Source organism: Crinia signifera, chromosome 4, assembly GCF_055691185.1.
Source record: "Crinia signifera chromosome 4, ASM5569118v1, whole genome shotgun sequence".
Classification (NCBI taxonomy): domain Eukaryota; kingdom Metazoa; phylum Chordata; class Amphibia; order Anura; family Myobatrachidae; genus Crinia; species Crinia signifera.
Genome location: NC_139220.1, coordinates 249,388,620 through 249,404,279, shown reverse-complemented (window position 1 = coordinate 249,404,279; position 15,660 = coordinate 249,388,620). Strand labels below are relative to the sequence as shown.

At 43.8% G+C, this 15,660-nt stretch overlaps 1 protein-coding gene across 2 annotated transcripts in view; it reads right to left on the bottom strand.

Annotated features, from left to right (window-relative positions):
• The window catches only part of SLCO3A1 (solute carrier organic anion transporter family member 3A1), a 266,549-nt gene that overhangs the window by 58,413 nt on the left and 192,476 nt on the right, over positions 1–15,660 (bottom strand). For both annotated transcript variants that reach the window (XM_083184233.1, XM_083184232.1), the window contains exons 5-6: positions 2,928–3,092; positions 1,360–1,558 (exon numbers count right to left, since the gene is read on the bottom strand). In XM_083184233.1, the coding sequence (XP_083040359.1) occupies positions 1,360–1,558; positions 2,928–3,092 (364 nt within the window). The remainder of the gene's footprint in view (positions 1–1,359; positions 1,559–2,927; positions 3,093–15,660) is intronic.

Here is a 15,660-nt window from a genome sequence, read left to right as displayed (position 1 = left end):
GGGGTGCGGGGAAGCTAGATGTACTGAATACGGCCATGTGTGTGTGCTAGACCGGTGGGGCAGCGGAGCGGCAGTCAGACATGGTTATCAAAAGTCCCCAGACAGAGATACCTAACTGGAAACGGAGCTGAAGTGTTCCAAACCTCACTATGGGCCTTATTCTGTTTGGAGCAGTCCGTTCTGAATTATTTTAGAAGGCGCTTTTTAGCTATCTGCGCATGCGTAGGCAACGCAATGCGCATGTGCAACGTAGTGTCTGCGCACTCATTCTCACCAATACCGTCTACAAATGTGCACCGAACTCCCTCGGGACATATGGGCGTCATGTGGGCGTACACAAGGGCGTGGTTTCAAAGTGGGCAAAACTGGGCGTAATACTGGGCATACACGTGGGAGTACACGAACAGTGGTAGGCGTGAATTCGGACCGGACACCGAGTGCAAGCGAACCAACATGGCAGAAATCTGCGGAGTCCATAAGCAAGTTTCAGTTCTCGGAGAGCACTGGTTCATGCGCTAGGCATTCGGATCTCCCAATTAGTATGCCCGCACCTTAAACACTCACAGCTGACCACAATACAATCCACTCCTCAAGTCATTAGTGATTAATTACACTCTTTTCACAGGTTCAATGAGAACCACTAAGACAGGTAAAGGGGCAACAATGAAGTAATAACACTTAACATGTTGTAAGGGTTAATCTAAAGTGCAAGTAATGTGTTTAAGTATCAATTAGGAAGTAATTGATTACATTTAAAAATAATCTATGTGTTATGAGGTAGGCTAATTGGATTAGTGTGTCATGTTTCAGAAGCATGACTTCTGAATAGATTAGTGAGGTTTGTGGAAATACACCAACTCGGTGTGTACGGTCAGCTTCCCGTCCGTTCGGACGCAGTAAGACCGTGCAGAATCTTTGAGTTCCCACCGCACACGCATGTTTGGATGCAGTCTGAAGACACTCCCTCTTCTTAGCGAGTCCGTCCAAACGGATGCGGACGACCTATGGACGTGTGTTCTTAGAATGTCGGCCGTGCGTGGCGTTCAGTCACCAGAATAAGGCCCTTTGGGCTCCTCATTGCATTGGGACACATCTTATTGGCGATTGACTGCAACTGTCCTGTGACGACTTCCAGAACACATGGGAGACTGATCACAGTTCACAGTTAAAAATTGTTACAAACGGTACTGGGGTATTTAGCCGGCACAGACCATTAAAAAATGGTACTGTACTGGCTAAATCGGTACAGTTGGAGGGTATGTTAGTATAACAGATGCAGCTCTACAGAACTGCATCACTGAGCAGCCAATGTATTTGAAAGTACTAAACATGCTTTGTAACAATAGTAATGGTACTTACATGTTTCCATAGGGAACAGTCACCCCAGCTACAGGACCTGTATCACAGCCAAGGAAGAGGAAGGATACATAACAAGCAGTGGACACCAGGTTTACCAACATGGCCATTCTGATTGCCCCCAGAGCAGACAAGCTTAGTTTCTTCACAAGAAGCCCGCCCAAGAAAATGCCCAGGCAGGCACATGGTATTGCCGTCATTCCTAGGAGAAGCCACAGCACAGTTATTATGGGATAGAAAAAGCAGGCATCACTTTCTGTAAAAACATATCTGAGAGTTTGGTGGTTGCCAGAAACTTATTGTGAAATAGTTGGTTAATATGTTGAATGGATACCATATACCCATCCATATCTCACTCTGTATAAACACTGCTGTATGAAGCTCTGTGACTGAGTAAACAAGTATTTTAGTTATATTCATGAGTACTTAAGGCAGTGTTTTTCAACCACTGTGCCGTGGCACACTAGTGTGCCTTGAGCTATTCTCAAGTGTGCCCCCAGATCTAGAGATGCCCAAACAGTTTACAGCCACCAGCAGTCCAACTGTTATTCACTGTCTCTTCTTTTTATGTAAAGGGCCAATGTATTTTATTTTGGTTACCTGTGGAGACCAGTGTGATTGTTTTTTATATGGAGGCCCATCTCAGTGGGTGCCTTGGTAATTTTAAAATCTTATTTAGTGTGCCACAAGGTAAAAAGGATGAAAATCACTGACGTAAGGGCTAGAGGGCTAAGACTCTAAAGCGCAGATCTCTGAAAATGGCACAGTAGCCCTATTTCTGGTGATTTTCACAGTGCTGCTGCCATCAAAGGGGGGGAGTCTGGAAAAATGGTGGCATTTTGTCATAGTGGGGGCAGGGCTTGATGATGTCAGATGCCTGGCCCCACCTCCCGAAGCTTCTCCCGGAGAGGGAACCTTAAAAGTAGGTAAGTTTGCTGTGCAGCAAACACACTGCATCCTTTATAAATACACCACTGATTAGAATTGGTGTATTTGCCAAGATTTTGACTGCCTAGGGGCCTCCACGGGGTTTAATCTGGCACTTTATACAACTCCATTCACCTAGCAGATATCCACAATGCTTGGGAATCTACTTGACGTGTGCTGTGCAGGAAGGGGATTTTGTAAAGCATATGGGCTGTGTTCCTATATAGGCCTTAGTGTAAAAGCAAATCAATAGATGAATATTATATTGAAAACTCTGTGTCACTGAAATATACTATGCATATATTAAAAATGTTCTTGCTAGATTAAGCAGCACGTAGCTAACAAAGGCAAGGTCAAGTAGCCTTCAGGTTCCCGAGATATGCTTCATCTCACTGTCTTAAAATATGTATCAGTTTCAAGATGAAGGGTCAATCATCTGAATTACTACATGACGCAGCTAATATAGTTTTGTTCTAGCAAAGCCATAAACTTCAACAACATTGCGTTATGTCGCCGGGTCATTAAATGTAATGTTTTACAATTATGGATCAATGACAAATTGCCCTTCAGGTAACTGAAGGCATAAGGGCTGGCTGTACAGTGCAAGTAAGAGACATTTCTATTTCTGGCGTTCTTCCTCTCACCTAGCAGCTGATTGGCAGATGAGGTTGTCAAGTTAAATTGTTGCTCTAGGTATTTTCCCAGGAATGCTGCAAAGCCAGCGACCACGGCTATCTCCATGCAGGCTGCAAGGACGATGCAGGTGAATACGGGGTTGGATAGCAGGTGCTTTGTGACTTTTGGAATGACTGTAAGGAAAAAAAAAATATTTAGGTCACACACTCCCAATGCAGCTACATTCAGTTTGTTTTTCAACTCAAAACTGTTTATTTTTTCCGTTTACATTTATATTTTGATGCATCGTACAGAAGTAGAGGATGATCTCTCAAAGGATGAACGCATTATATCATTAATACCCCTTTTACACCGAGGCAAAAACCCGGGTTTTTTCCTCCTTGACACGAGTCAGCGTCGGTGTAAAAGGGGTACTAAAAAAAAACACGGGCTCATTTCCCTGCTAATCCTACCCGGACCTGACCAGGGTGGAACACAGGGAGGAGCCAGGTGGTGGGCAGTGTAAACAGGTATGCTGAGTCATCCGACCTGGCTCCTGTTTACACCAATGGGGGAGCCCAACCTCCCGACCGCAGCAGCAGTGAGGTTGGGCAGGGGGCACGCACAGCCTCTGCTGCTGTCTGCTGTACTGTGCAGACAGCGGCGGAGGCAGAGAGGAGGTAAATGGATGCCTGTGTGCAGCATCCATTCACCTGAGGGGGCTAGGGTGTGCATAGAGGCTAGGGGCAGCCCAGCAGCTTACCTTGGGGTGCCACCAGCTCAGTGATGACGTTGCGGGGGTCCTGGCGCTCGAAGATGATGCCATCTCCAAGCGCCGGCTCAAGAACCTGGGGGGGCAGTAAAGACTGCTGGGATGGATGATGTTGTAAAAGGTAACAAAAACGCCGGGCCGTACCCAGGTTGAAGCAGGGTCCAAAAAGGGGTATTACAAACAGGGCTTGAAACATGCCCAAATATTGCTGAGTACAGGATGTACTCATGTTGTCGACAAACTGACACATGAAATATTGATAGAGTTAAAATTATGTTATGTCGGAAACAGCTAAATGTCAATAATATTCTGTGACAATGAATCATATACACTGGATAAGATAAAGTCTTGGTCTTTATTTTGTAGCAGGTTAACAGCATACCAGGTAAACCACTTAGGCAAACACGGTTAAAACATTGCAACATTCAGATGTCACAGCATAGTTCAAACTCCTCACAATGGGCCTTATTCTAGTTCACTCTTTCTGACAAAATCCTTCTTAGATGGACAAAACCATGTGCACTGCAGGGGGGCAGATGTAAAATGTGCAGAAAGAGTTACATTTGGGTGAGTTATTTTGTTTCTGTGCAGGGTAAATACTGGCTGCTTTATTTTTATACTGTAATATAGATCTCACTTTGAAGTAAAACCCCACCCAAATCTAATTCTCTCTGCACAAGTAACATCTGCCCCACCTGCAGTGCACATGGTTTTGTCCATCTAAGAAGAATTTTGTCAGAAAGAGTGAACTAGAATAACCCCCAATGTTCCAGTGGTCCCTACCATAGCCCAAACTTTCGGCCTGCTATTTCACCATCAGGAACATTGACCCTCTGCCCTGGAACCACTTATATCACCAACCCTGATCGCATCAGTTTTCCTGCTGCTGCTCTAAAACCTGGACCGGATCCTCCACATTACCTTCATGTGGAAGTATGCTGTCCCTGCCACAATACATATTAAAGTTTAGGGATTGGGGGGTATGCTTAAAACAGGTTGACATTATATACCAATCAAAATGAACATTTCAATATCAGTGTTGACATTGATATTGTTGGCATTCTGAACATGTCAACATAGTGAATTCTATATAAAGCCTGTTGACATTGTGATTGTCAACAGAAAATACCGAAGCCATACAGCAGTACAGAACCCTTAACATCAATTACCTCCCTGTATAGATTTTGTCAATAAAATATTAAATCAAAGCGAATATTGATTAGTATGATAAGTTTGGATAATATATTTATAGCAGACTCGGCTTGCTAACTTGGAATATTTGAAAATGTACCACTAAACTTTTTATGGTCTGGAATATCCACCACTGTCCTGTGGAAAAAGAGACTTTTTAATAAATGTTTATAAATTTTGGACTTTACTTTTACTCTAATTTGTTTTGAATCTTGTCAAAGGCCCATAGAGACCCAATAACTAAAGGTCTACACAAGGGTGCCAACTTACAACTGCTATCTATATATATATATATATATATATATATATATATATATATATATATATATATATATATATATATATATAAAATAGTCCAATCCTGCCGGCACTCCAACAAAAATCGCAGCTGGTACTTGTGACTTATCTGGGCGCCCGATGTTGAAATTGTATGCCAGTACCCTAAGCATGCGATTTGATGCGATTTGACGCGATTTCCCTAGAAATTCCCTTGAAGAGAAAATTGTATTGCATGTGATGCGATTTGATGCGATTTTAATATGTACAGGCACCCAGATGCCTGTTTCATATGTGAAATGGCCCCCCAGACCCCATTTTTAATTGTATACCCACCCTGATGGCTAAATGACTCCCATTGTTAAAGCCACCCCACTATCAACGCCAACCTGAAGCGTGGCGAGCGCTGCGAGCCCGCGAGGGGCGGCGGTACGCGTCCTCCGACCGTTTCATACCCCCACTATCCACGTCAGCGTGGAGTTGATTTTATATAGTGTGGCGAGCGTAGCGAGCCACCGAGCCTGAAGCGTGGCGAGCCGACGTGGATACCTTCACAGCTATACGCATCCCCTCGCGGGCTTCACAGGTATCCGCGTCCGCTCGCCACACTATATAAAATCAACTCCACACCGACGTGGATAGTGGGGGTATGAAAAGGTCGGAGGACGCGTACCGCCGTCCCTCGCTGCGCTCGCCACGCTTCGGGTTGGCGTTGATAGTGGGGTGGCGTTAACAATGGGGGGCATTTAGCCATCAGGGTGGGTATACAATTAAAAATGGGGTCTGGGAGGCCATTTCACATATGAAACAGGCATCTGGGTGCCTTCACATAATAAAATCGCGGCAAATCGCGTCAAATCACGTCAAATCGAATCGCATGCAATCTGATTGTATGCGATGCGATTTAACGCGATTTTTAGGTGCGATGAAGAAAATCGGGCGCCCAGATAAGTCACAAGTACCTCGCAGCTGGCCCCGGTGCCCAAACATAGTTAATGCAATACTCCAAGAAACAATGGCACTCCAGAGGCAAAACGGTTCAACAAGACGAAAGCCTAATACACACCTTTCGTCTTGTTGAACCGTTTTGCCTCTGGAGTGCCATTATTTCTTGGAGTAAGTTCATCCTAGTTGCCTGGAGGCAAGATAAATAGTGGTGACCCCCTCCTCCACACAAACAAACCACCTCATATAATATGTAGATTATGTTAAAAATAAAGAAAGTGTGTCGTCTATAGTCCTGCTAGGAGAGTCAGCCACAGAAGCGATATTGATTGCTTTCAATTAACTGATTCAAACATGCAAGGGAGGAGAGGTGCCTCCTTGGGAGCAGGAGCCCGGCGACAGATGACTCCATTGCCTCCCAGAGTTATGCCTCTGAATATAGCCACACATTATGTTTCTTTTCAATAAAAAGGCACAACAACTTTCTTTCTCCGCTGTTAAAACAGCTCCGTCTACTCAGAAAACAACATTTAAGTAACCTTGCCCACAGCAATATCTTTGAAACACTAATTTAGATTAATAAAAAGTAAAGTACCCTGTTAGCTGCAGTGAGCACTACAACTACTTTAATCAATTGCATTTCACATTATTAAAGAAAGAGAACTTGACTCTTGGCATACACAAGACAATACTGCGCATTGTCAGGAACAATGCCATGACACAGGCCCTGCTAGACAGCTAAGCCAGAGATTGTAGAACAGATGTCAGTACATATTACCAACTTATCACTTTCAATTGTGTAAATAGATTCCTCCAAGAATAAGTTTTGCAGCTGCTTCCCACATCCCTATATTTTAAATCTCCAAAGACAAAAGTTATATACTCGCAAAGAATAGATAATCTGATGCAAGAAAGACTTCTCAATGTCTCCTTAAAAATCCTTGGAGATAATGAGGTGTAATTATGCCATTAATGAATGGACAATTTTTTTAATTTTAACTGAGAAGACCTCATTTATCTCAGTTATCTGAAAACATTTGTTTAGTAAAATCAGTTTCCTATTAAAATCAGATAAGTACAAGTGTACTATTATTTTCCAACCTGACATTCTTTAGACTTTAAGATATTTGTCACATCCAATTTCTCTCATCCACCATTACAATAAAACACCCTTGATATGCTTCTGGCACCTCTGTCTCTAATGCGTGAGGCCAGAGCCAGATTAAGTGGATAGTAGGGGAGACACAGGGTCACTAAACAAAAAGAGGCCCCCTGGTAGAAGCAGTACTCTGCTGCACTGTGTAGTGTTGTGAAGCGCTCTTCGCTACCTTTGATAAGCCGGGTACACACCACTCGATATGTGAACCTGGCGATATTGTACACTAACGGGAACCAAGCAGGGTGCCGGCATCGGCAAGTACTCATGCTCTTGCCGCTAATGGCGGTGAGAAAGCGATAATGTGGGAAGCGATGGGGGTAGCGGAGGCATGTTGCAGCAGGGCCCTCATTAACTGTACAGACAAGGAAGGGGGTCGTTAATGATGCGTGGTAGTGATGTTGAGTGAACACAAAAGATAGTAAAAGATATCACTGTAAAAGGCCCTTATGAGCGATATATTTTACATTTTCTTCTGGTGTGTATGGTGCTGTACTGCCCAGCAGTAGCCAAGCAGTAGAACTCCTATCCAATGCCCACAAGTTACAAGGGGGCAGATGTATTAAGCCTTAACAAGAGATAAATGCAAGGGTGATAAAGAGAGATAAACATCCAGCCAATCAGCTCCTTACTGACTTTTTTCAAACACAGCCTGTAACATGGCAGTTAGCAGGTGATTGGCTGGACGTTTATCTCTCTTTATCACCCTTACATTTATCTCTCGTTAAGGCTTAATACATCTGCCCCAATATCAGCTGCTAAGGATTCTTGTTGTACAGTATACGCTGATCTCATGCTGCAGCACAGTGATGGTGCCCTGTCACTGTTGCAGTCAAAGGGCGGGATGTACTAAAGGGAAAATGTGGTAAAACGGGGGTTTTACCGCATTTTCCTATTTACCATTACCCGTCCACCCCGTTTCGCATAGCAGGCAGCCTATGGGCTTCTATCGCCGCCCGACGTCCGCACGCCCCCCCCCCCCATCCTCCTGATCTCCTCCTCTCCCAGCAGGTGTCACAGCCGGCAGGACATCCGGCTGCAGGGGGGAGGAGGAGACGCAGGGGGACACTGGCAGCCGCCGGGATGTGACGGAGACCCCGCAGACCACATCAAAGGTATCGCGGGGGTCTCCGTCACCGCAACCCGATGCTAGCCGCATATGTTAGTACATATGCGGCAGCATCGCGGCGGCTGCCATGCGAAGGGCGGCGATGTATATTAATACATCCCACCCACAGTGTCACCAGCCAAATCCTGTGGGACCCACTAGCACCTGTGAGAAAAGCTCAGATGCCTTCTACCCAAAACTGCTGTCCTTAAGTGACCACACCAGCATTAATGCTACAAAATGGGCAGAATAGGTAGTTGGTTATTGCTGGCAAGAGGGGTAGCACCAGGGAATTAGGGAGTGGGCCTTAAACAGGGCTTAAAGTGGTCATGCAGAGGTGGGGAACTCATTTCTCTATGCCACCTAATTACCCCCCCCTCCCACCTCCCCTCACCCAATTAGGCAGAGACAGGGCCAGTGGTAGGGTTTTTGGCACCCCCTGCAAACTAGAATGCTTTTCTGTAAGAATTACTGTACAGGGCCAATGTGGAAGTTAAAATGTTCCACCTCACCATTAGAGGTGGTGGAACTCAGTTCACCCTGTTCCCCCTCACTTTAACCCCTGGTCTTATATGCCCCAAGCCCCCCAAAGGCTTAATCTAGCCCTGATTGAGGAAATTGATAACCATGGTAAGCAGAAACATGCCTGCCATCTTCTGAGTCATGACGAAAATGCAGAGCATGGGTTAGACAAGTGGTTCTAAACCTCGGTACTCAAGTATCCCCAACAGTGCAGGTTTTCCAGGTCACCTGGCAGGTGCACAGGTGCACTCATTATTCACTGACACATATTAAAAGATCACAGGTGGAGCTGATTATTTCACCTGCAATTCTGTGTGGAGACCTGAAAAATGTGAACTGTTGGGGGTACTTGAGGACCGGAGTTGAGAACCACTGGGATAGACCACTGAATTTGGGACAGGGCCACTGAAATAATGACAGCTGGGAAACTAGCAAATTATTACGCCACCTGGTGAAAAATGTTTAGGAATTGCACCATACAGTACAAAGGATGAAAGTTAAAAGACCAACCTCTTAACCCTGTATTCCCATCCATTTCCACTGAATGTAGTCCATGTTTCTCCTAAAATAATGCTCAGTTTTGTAGATCAAATAAGTGACAAGAGTGATATTGCAGGGACACTGGGACTACGTCTTTTGCAGTTGGTTCTGTTTTATTACTGCACATAACTCATTTGGGGCGAGATTCACTAAACTAAAAATGCCGTAAATACCCCGTTTTCGTGGTTTTTACCACATTTTCATATGCAGCAAAGCCCCGCCGCCGGGGCTTCGCTGCGGGGGGTTACGCCAGTGCTAGATGGCGTAACCCCATGGAAGCCTATGGGCTTCCCTTCGCGCCCCCCACCGCCCCGCGCGCCCCCCCCCCCCCGCCGATTTGCGACGCACCCCCCCTTACCTGTGTCATATATTGCGCATAAAGGGGCATCCCGGAGGGAGGCAACACCTCCCAATGGGACTGCCTTGGGGACTGGCAGGTCGGACTTCCAATAGTGCAGTCACACTGACTACATCTGGCTTCACACGATGGTGAATTCTACCGGGCGGGGGGGGCTGCAGCCCATAGGTAAAAACTGCATGTTAGTCAATGGAAATAGTAGCTTGCTTCTATACAGAAACATGTATTATGCGGAACATGGTCCTTTAATTCTCCGACTTTGTACAACCCATTCTACTGTACAGAGCTGGTGTTTTTCTAAGGAACAATGATTGGTTTCCACTGTGTATATTAACCCCTTTTAAACAGCAGAGTCTGTTTAAGCACATCAATTTCTAAACGATTACTTTGAAATGGGAAATTTGGCTAATGGATCCAACAGAACATTTTCTACATCAGTAAACATCTTAATTATTTTAATGATAACACAGCTTGATCTGAAAGTCATCTTAATGTATGCCAGCACTCCTTTGTCTTAATAAGTAGTGACTAATTTCGCACAGAATTAAATGTGATAATCTGTTTAACATTTATTTCAGTGAAGTGACAGTGAGGCCGTCCTAGCATTCATGCTGCATGTTAAAAAGTTCAATGTAATAGATTTCCTTAATACAGTCGCTGCAGTTAAAATTGATATGAAGGAAAGGTCTATTACTTGCAATGTCCGACAAGCTCGAGATCAGAAGAGAGCGAATGTGCTTAAGATATGTGACCGAGTGAAGTGCTTCTCCCATACATTATGCTTATTTATCACAGGGGAAGATATTTTTATTGCAATGGACGATTTTGAACGTTCAGCAGTCTGAAGTAGATCTGCACAGCTTTCACACTCTGGGGGTTATTCTGGGTGATTCGCAAGGCTGTGAATTCGCAGTCTTGGAGGTCCACCAAACCCGCCTTGCGAATGGTGGCTGGCCGCCGCCCATTCACAAGGCAAATTCACGCACACAGGACATGCAGATGGATGCTACACAGTAACATTCATTCGCAGCCCGGTGGGATTCACCCCCATCATTCGATGGTCACCGACTATCGAATGATGGCGAAGGCTCACGCACAACCTTACAGATGCGTGTTTGCTCAGGGGGAAGTAGGCGGGCAGCTGACATCTGATGATTGCTGCCCACCCCCCACCTGTCCGTCATGCCTCATTAGTATGAGAACAACCAGCGTTCTCACGCCCGCAAGGTTGTTTGCATGCTGCGGGCGAACAATATGTTCGCCGCGGCCACTCGCAACAAGCGCATGCACAGAAATGCACACAAACTGACCATCGGTCGGGCTGCAAACGTAATAAATACCCCCCTTAGCCTTTTAAACTGAAATGCCATTTCAAGGGTTTTTAAATTCTAGTAAACTGTGTGCCTAGGTTTAAGGATTCAAACTATGACCTGATGACCCCCATAGGTACTTTGGGCCAGATTCTCTGAGCTTCAAAAGTTATAAAATGGAGAGTGATAAACAGCCAGCCAATCAGCTCCTTCCTGCCATGTCACAGACTGTGTTTGTTGGCTGGCTGGTTATCACTCTCCCTTTTATCACTTTTGAAGCTTAGAGAATCTGGCCCTTTAACCTGCAGAGTAGAGAGCAATCATATTTTACTTGCTGCATGTTCAGTCTACTTGCATACAGTACACGCCAAACGAATACAATGGGGTTTATGGAGTGTCACGTTTGCAGTGTGTCAGCGTTTTCCTAATGACAGCTGGTGACCAGCCTAATAGTTTTGCTGCAGTGCCAGTGCAGTCTTAAAGCTTCGCCAGATACTCGAAGCTCATTTTTATGCTTTGGCAAGAGAGACAAGAAAAGATTCCGCAGCAATGCAAGGAACGTTTTATTTCCAAATGTGTTTAAGAACGATTCATAGAAACCAAAAATTGGATGGAATTGCCATGAAAGGAACATAATAAAAAATGATAAAAATATGCCAGACACCCATACAATCCCTATACAAAAGTCCACTATTTTTGAGTAAAAGTAGGCCCCTTTTTGAAAATTCATTCTCATTTGGGCCTGGTCTGTCTGTAGTTTAAAGATTTCAGTGGCTTTTGGGGGTTATTTAGACCTGAACACTGCTCTGCAAAATTTCAGAGCCCTGCGATCATATAGCTGCTGATCCGTTAGAGTGAACACCCGCTCTGTGCAAGTCTGCGACAGGCTTGCGGAAATTACACGACTGGCAGCTAGCTGCAAATCCATAAGCAACTCAATCACCATCTAATGATTTTCCCAGCCAGTACAGTCTGTGCGTAACCCAGAACATACTCTACCTGTGTGACAGAAACAGTCTGGGGGGGGTGAGCGGGTCCCCGGCTGCTCTCCCCCTCCTTTTGCCCGGCTGCTGCAGCAAGGCTCCACCTCCTCCTCCCTTCACCTGGAAGGGGAAGTAGGGGCTAGGGAGAAGCAGGTCACTAGTCTGGGCAGAACAGCAGGTGAGGGTTGGGGCAGCGGGGGTTGGGGCAGCGGGGGTCCGTGCGGGGTGGCGGCGGGTCTCGATAAGAAGCCCATAGACTTCTATTAGGTAGAAGAAATGCTTTTTCAAAAGTAGGCAAATTCTCTAATATCACTAAATAATTCTATGTTTATGACTGATTTTATTGTTTAGGCTGTAACTGAGTTTTTAGGTCAATCATCACTTCTCAGTTGTGTTATATTGTTGGTATTTTGGCAGTGGCGTTTTAAGGCCCATGATGGCAATCTCAAAAGCCAGTTGAGTCCAGGGCTGGTCTGGTTACAATGAAGCACAGTTTGGCCAGTAATAGATTCTACTGGGTGTAGTCATTGACGCGTTTCACTGCATCAAATGCAGCTTTTTCAAATGTCCTTTGTCAGTATACAGTGTTTTCTCTAGCTATATTATGTAAACAAGTTTGGATTTCAGGTTGTCATTATTGCTTCATATCACAAGGCAACGGTGGGGGGGGGGGGGGAGCTAGATACTATGGGACCTGTAGTGAGAATAGTAGGAATGGGGGTAAGGATCAAATGGGGGGTGGAGCAGGGGGGTTGGAAATAGGTACAGCCAATGTCCGGGGTACTAATAAGGGCCATTTTGTGGGTAATACCCAGGGTGCTTCAGGAATATTATGTAACAACAGTTATGTTACCTAATTACAGCTCGTACAGATGATCTTAGAGTATGGGAAGGCACGAATGATATAGGAAGAGGTTTCATAACTATAGCTAGGTCAGGCAGTGGACATGGTGTGGAGGGCTGTAGAGAGTCTGTTGAGGGGGAGGTGGGTACGAGGAAGTTAGTAAGGAATACAAATAAATCTAATGTTAGGGACGCAACTAAAAATAAACATAAACTAAAATGCTTATTGTCCAATGCAAGAAGCTTAGCAGGAAACATCGGGGAACTAGAAACTGTGGTCACTAGGGACGACTATGACATTATTGGTATCACAGAAACATAGTGTAACGAGTCGCACAACTGGGCATTAAGCATGGAGGGATATGCACTCTACAGAAAAGACAGGGAAATTAGAAGGGGCGGGGGGGTGCTTTTATGTAAAAAATGTGTGAGAAAGAAATTAGCACAGGCACAAAAGAAGAGAACACAGAGACCATGTTGGCAGAGATAACTGATAATAAAAACTAAAAATAAAATGTTAATAAGGGTATGCTACAGACCACCGAATGTGAACGATAGGGACGAGTCTCTACTGTTAAACCAAATCAAACATTCTTCAGATCAGGGGCAGGTATTAATTATGGGTGATTTTAATTTACCGGACATTGATTGGAAAAACGAAACATGTAAAACAGCAAAAAGCAGTGGGTTCCTAAGCTTACTCAAAGATCAGTTCATCACACAAATGGTAGAAATTCCAACTCGCAATGAGGCACTTTTGGATTTAGTATTAACAAATAACATAGATTTAGTTCCAAACATCAAAGTAATTGAACATCTTGGGAACAGTGACAACAATATGGTTTCACTGGAAATCAACCTCTGTAAACTACAACATAGAGGACCGGCAAAAATACTAAACTTCAGAAAAGCTAACTTCGAATTATTCAAGGAAGCCCTAAAAGGAATTGAGTGGTAAATGGTTTTTGAGGGGAAAAATGCAGAGGAAATGTGGGATACACTAAAAAATGTGCTTGATTCATTAACTATTAAATACATTCCAAAAATCAATAAGGGTAAATGCAATTAAAAAAAAGCCATCATGGTTAGACAAAAAAGTAAGGACAGCAATCAACAATAAAACAAGAGCATTTAAATTCTATAAAAACAACGTAAATGAGGAGGCGTTCAACAAGTACAAAGAATCAAACAAAACTTGTAAATGGGTAATGAAAGCAGCTAAAAGGGAAAATGAAGAGCGCATAGCCACTGAAAGCAAAACCAACCCCAAAAAGTACATAAATAGTAAACAAATAATTAAAGAGAACTTTGGCCCATTAACAATTATCAATGGTAAAAGGTTTACAGAGGATAAGGGAAAAGCAGAACTGTTAAATGGGTTCTTCTCATCAGTGTTTATTATGGGAGAACAGACAGTGGAACACATATGTACCACAAAAGGGGAGAACAAGCCGCATCTCAATATTGATTTCACGACCGAGGAAATAATATTGAGGCTCATTAAAATCAAAACAAACAAATCACCAGGGCCAGATGGGTTTCATCCTAGGGTACTAATGGAATTAAGGGAGGAACTAGCGACCCCTCTACATTACATTTTTTATAATTCACTAGCAATTTGTAAGGTACCAATAGACTGGAGAATAGCAGAGGTAGTGCCAATATTAAAAAAAGGAAAAAGGGATGACCCAGCTAACTACAGACCTGTCAGCTTAACAACAATAGTGAGTAAAATATTTAAAGGATTTTTAAGGGATGGTATCCTGGAATACTTAGACCTTCATAGTTTACTGAGTATTGACCAGCATGGGTTTGTGAAAATCATTCATGCCAAACAAACAAACTAGGATTCTATGAGGAGGTTAGCAAAAACCTTGATAATGGAAATGCAGTAGATGTGATCTTCCTAGATTTTGTTAAAGCTTTTGATACAGTAAAACACAAGAGGTTGATAAATAAAATGGAGGACCTGGGATTAGGGCCAAATATCTGTAGATCGGTAGGGAACTGGCTGTGTAATAGAGAACAAAGAGTGGTTGTGAACAGTGCCGTATCAAATATGATACCAGTACTAAGGGGAGTGCCACAGGGTTTGGTTCTAGGGCCCATCTTATTTAACATTATTATTAACGATATCGGGATGGGGTTAGTCAGCAATATATCCATCTTTGCTGACAACACAAAATTGAGCACAGTTATTAAATCAACAGAGGATGTCACCACGCTTCAAAATGATATTGACAATATAGATGAATGGGCAAAAAAGTGGAAAATTAGGTTCAATGTGGATAAATGCAAGGTTATGCACCTTGGGAGAAATAACCAGTGTGCTAGTTATAACCTAAGGGGGGAGCCATTGGGTAATTCAGTACTTGAAAAGGATCTAGGAGTCCAAATAGGTAACAAACTGGGGTGTAGTGCTCAATGCCATATAGCAACAAAAAAGGCCAACAAAATTCTAGCATGTATTAAAAGGGGCATGGAAATTAGGACTCAAAAGTAATTATGCCACTGTACAAAGCATTGGTTAGACCTCACCTTGAATATGGAGTACAATTCTGGGCCCCACACTATAAAAAGGACATCATAGAATTAGAAAAAATCCAAAGAAGAGCAGCAAATCTAATTAGGGGAATGGAGAATTTAAGATACCAGGAGAGATTAAGCAAATTGGGACTATTTACACTAGAGAAGAGACGCTTAAGGGGGGACATGCTCAACATGTACAAATATATCAGGGGCCAATATAAGGAACTCT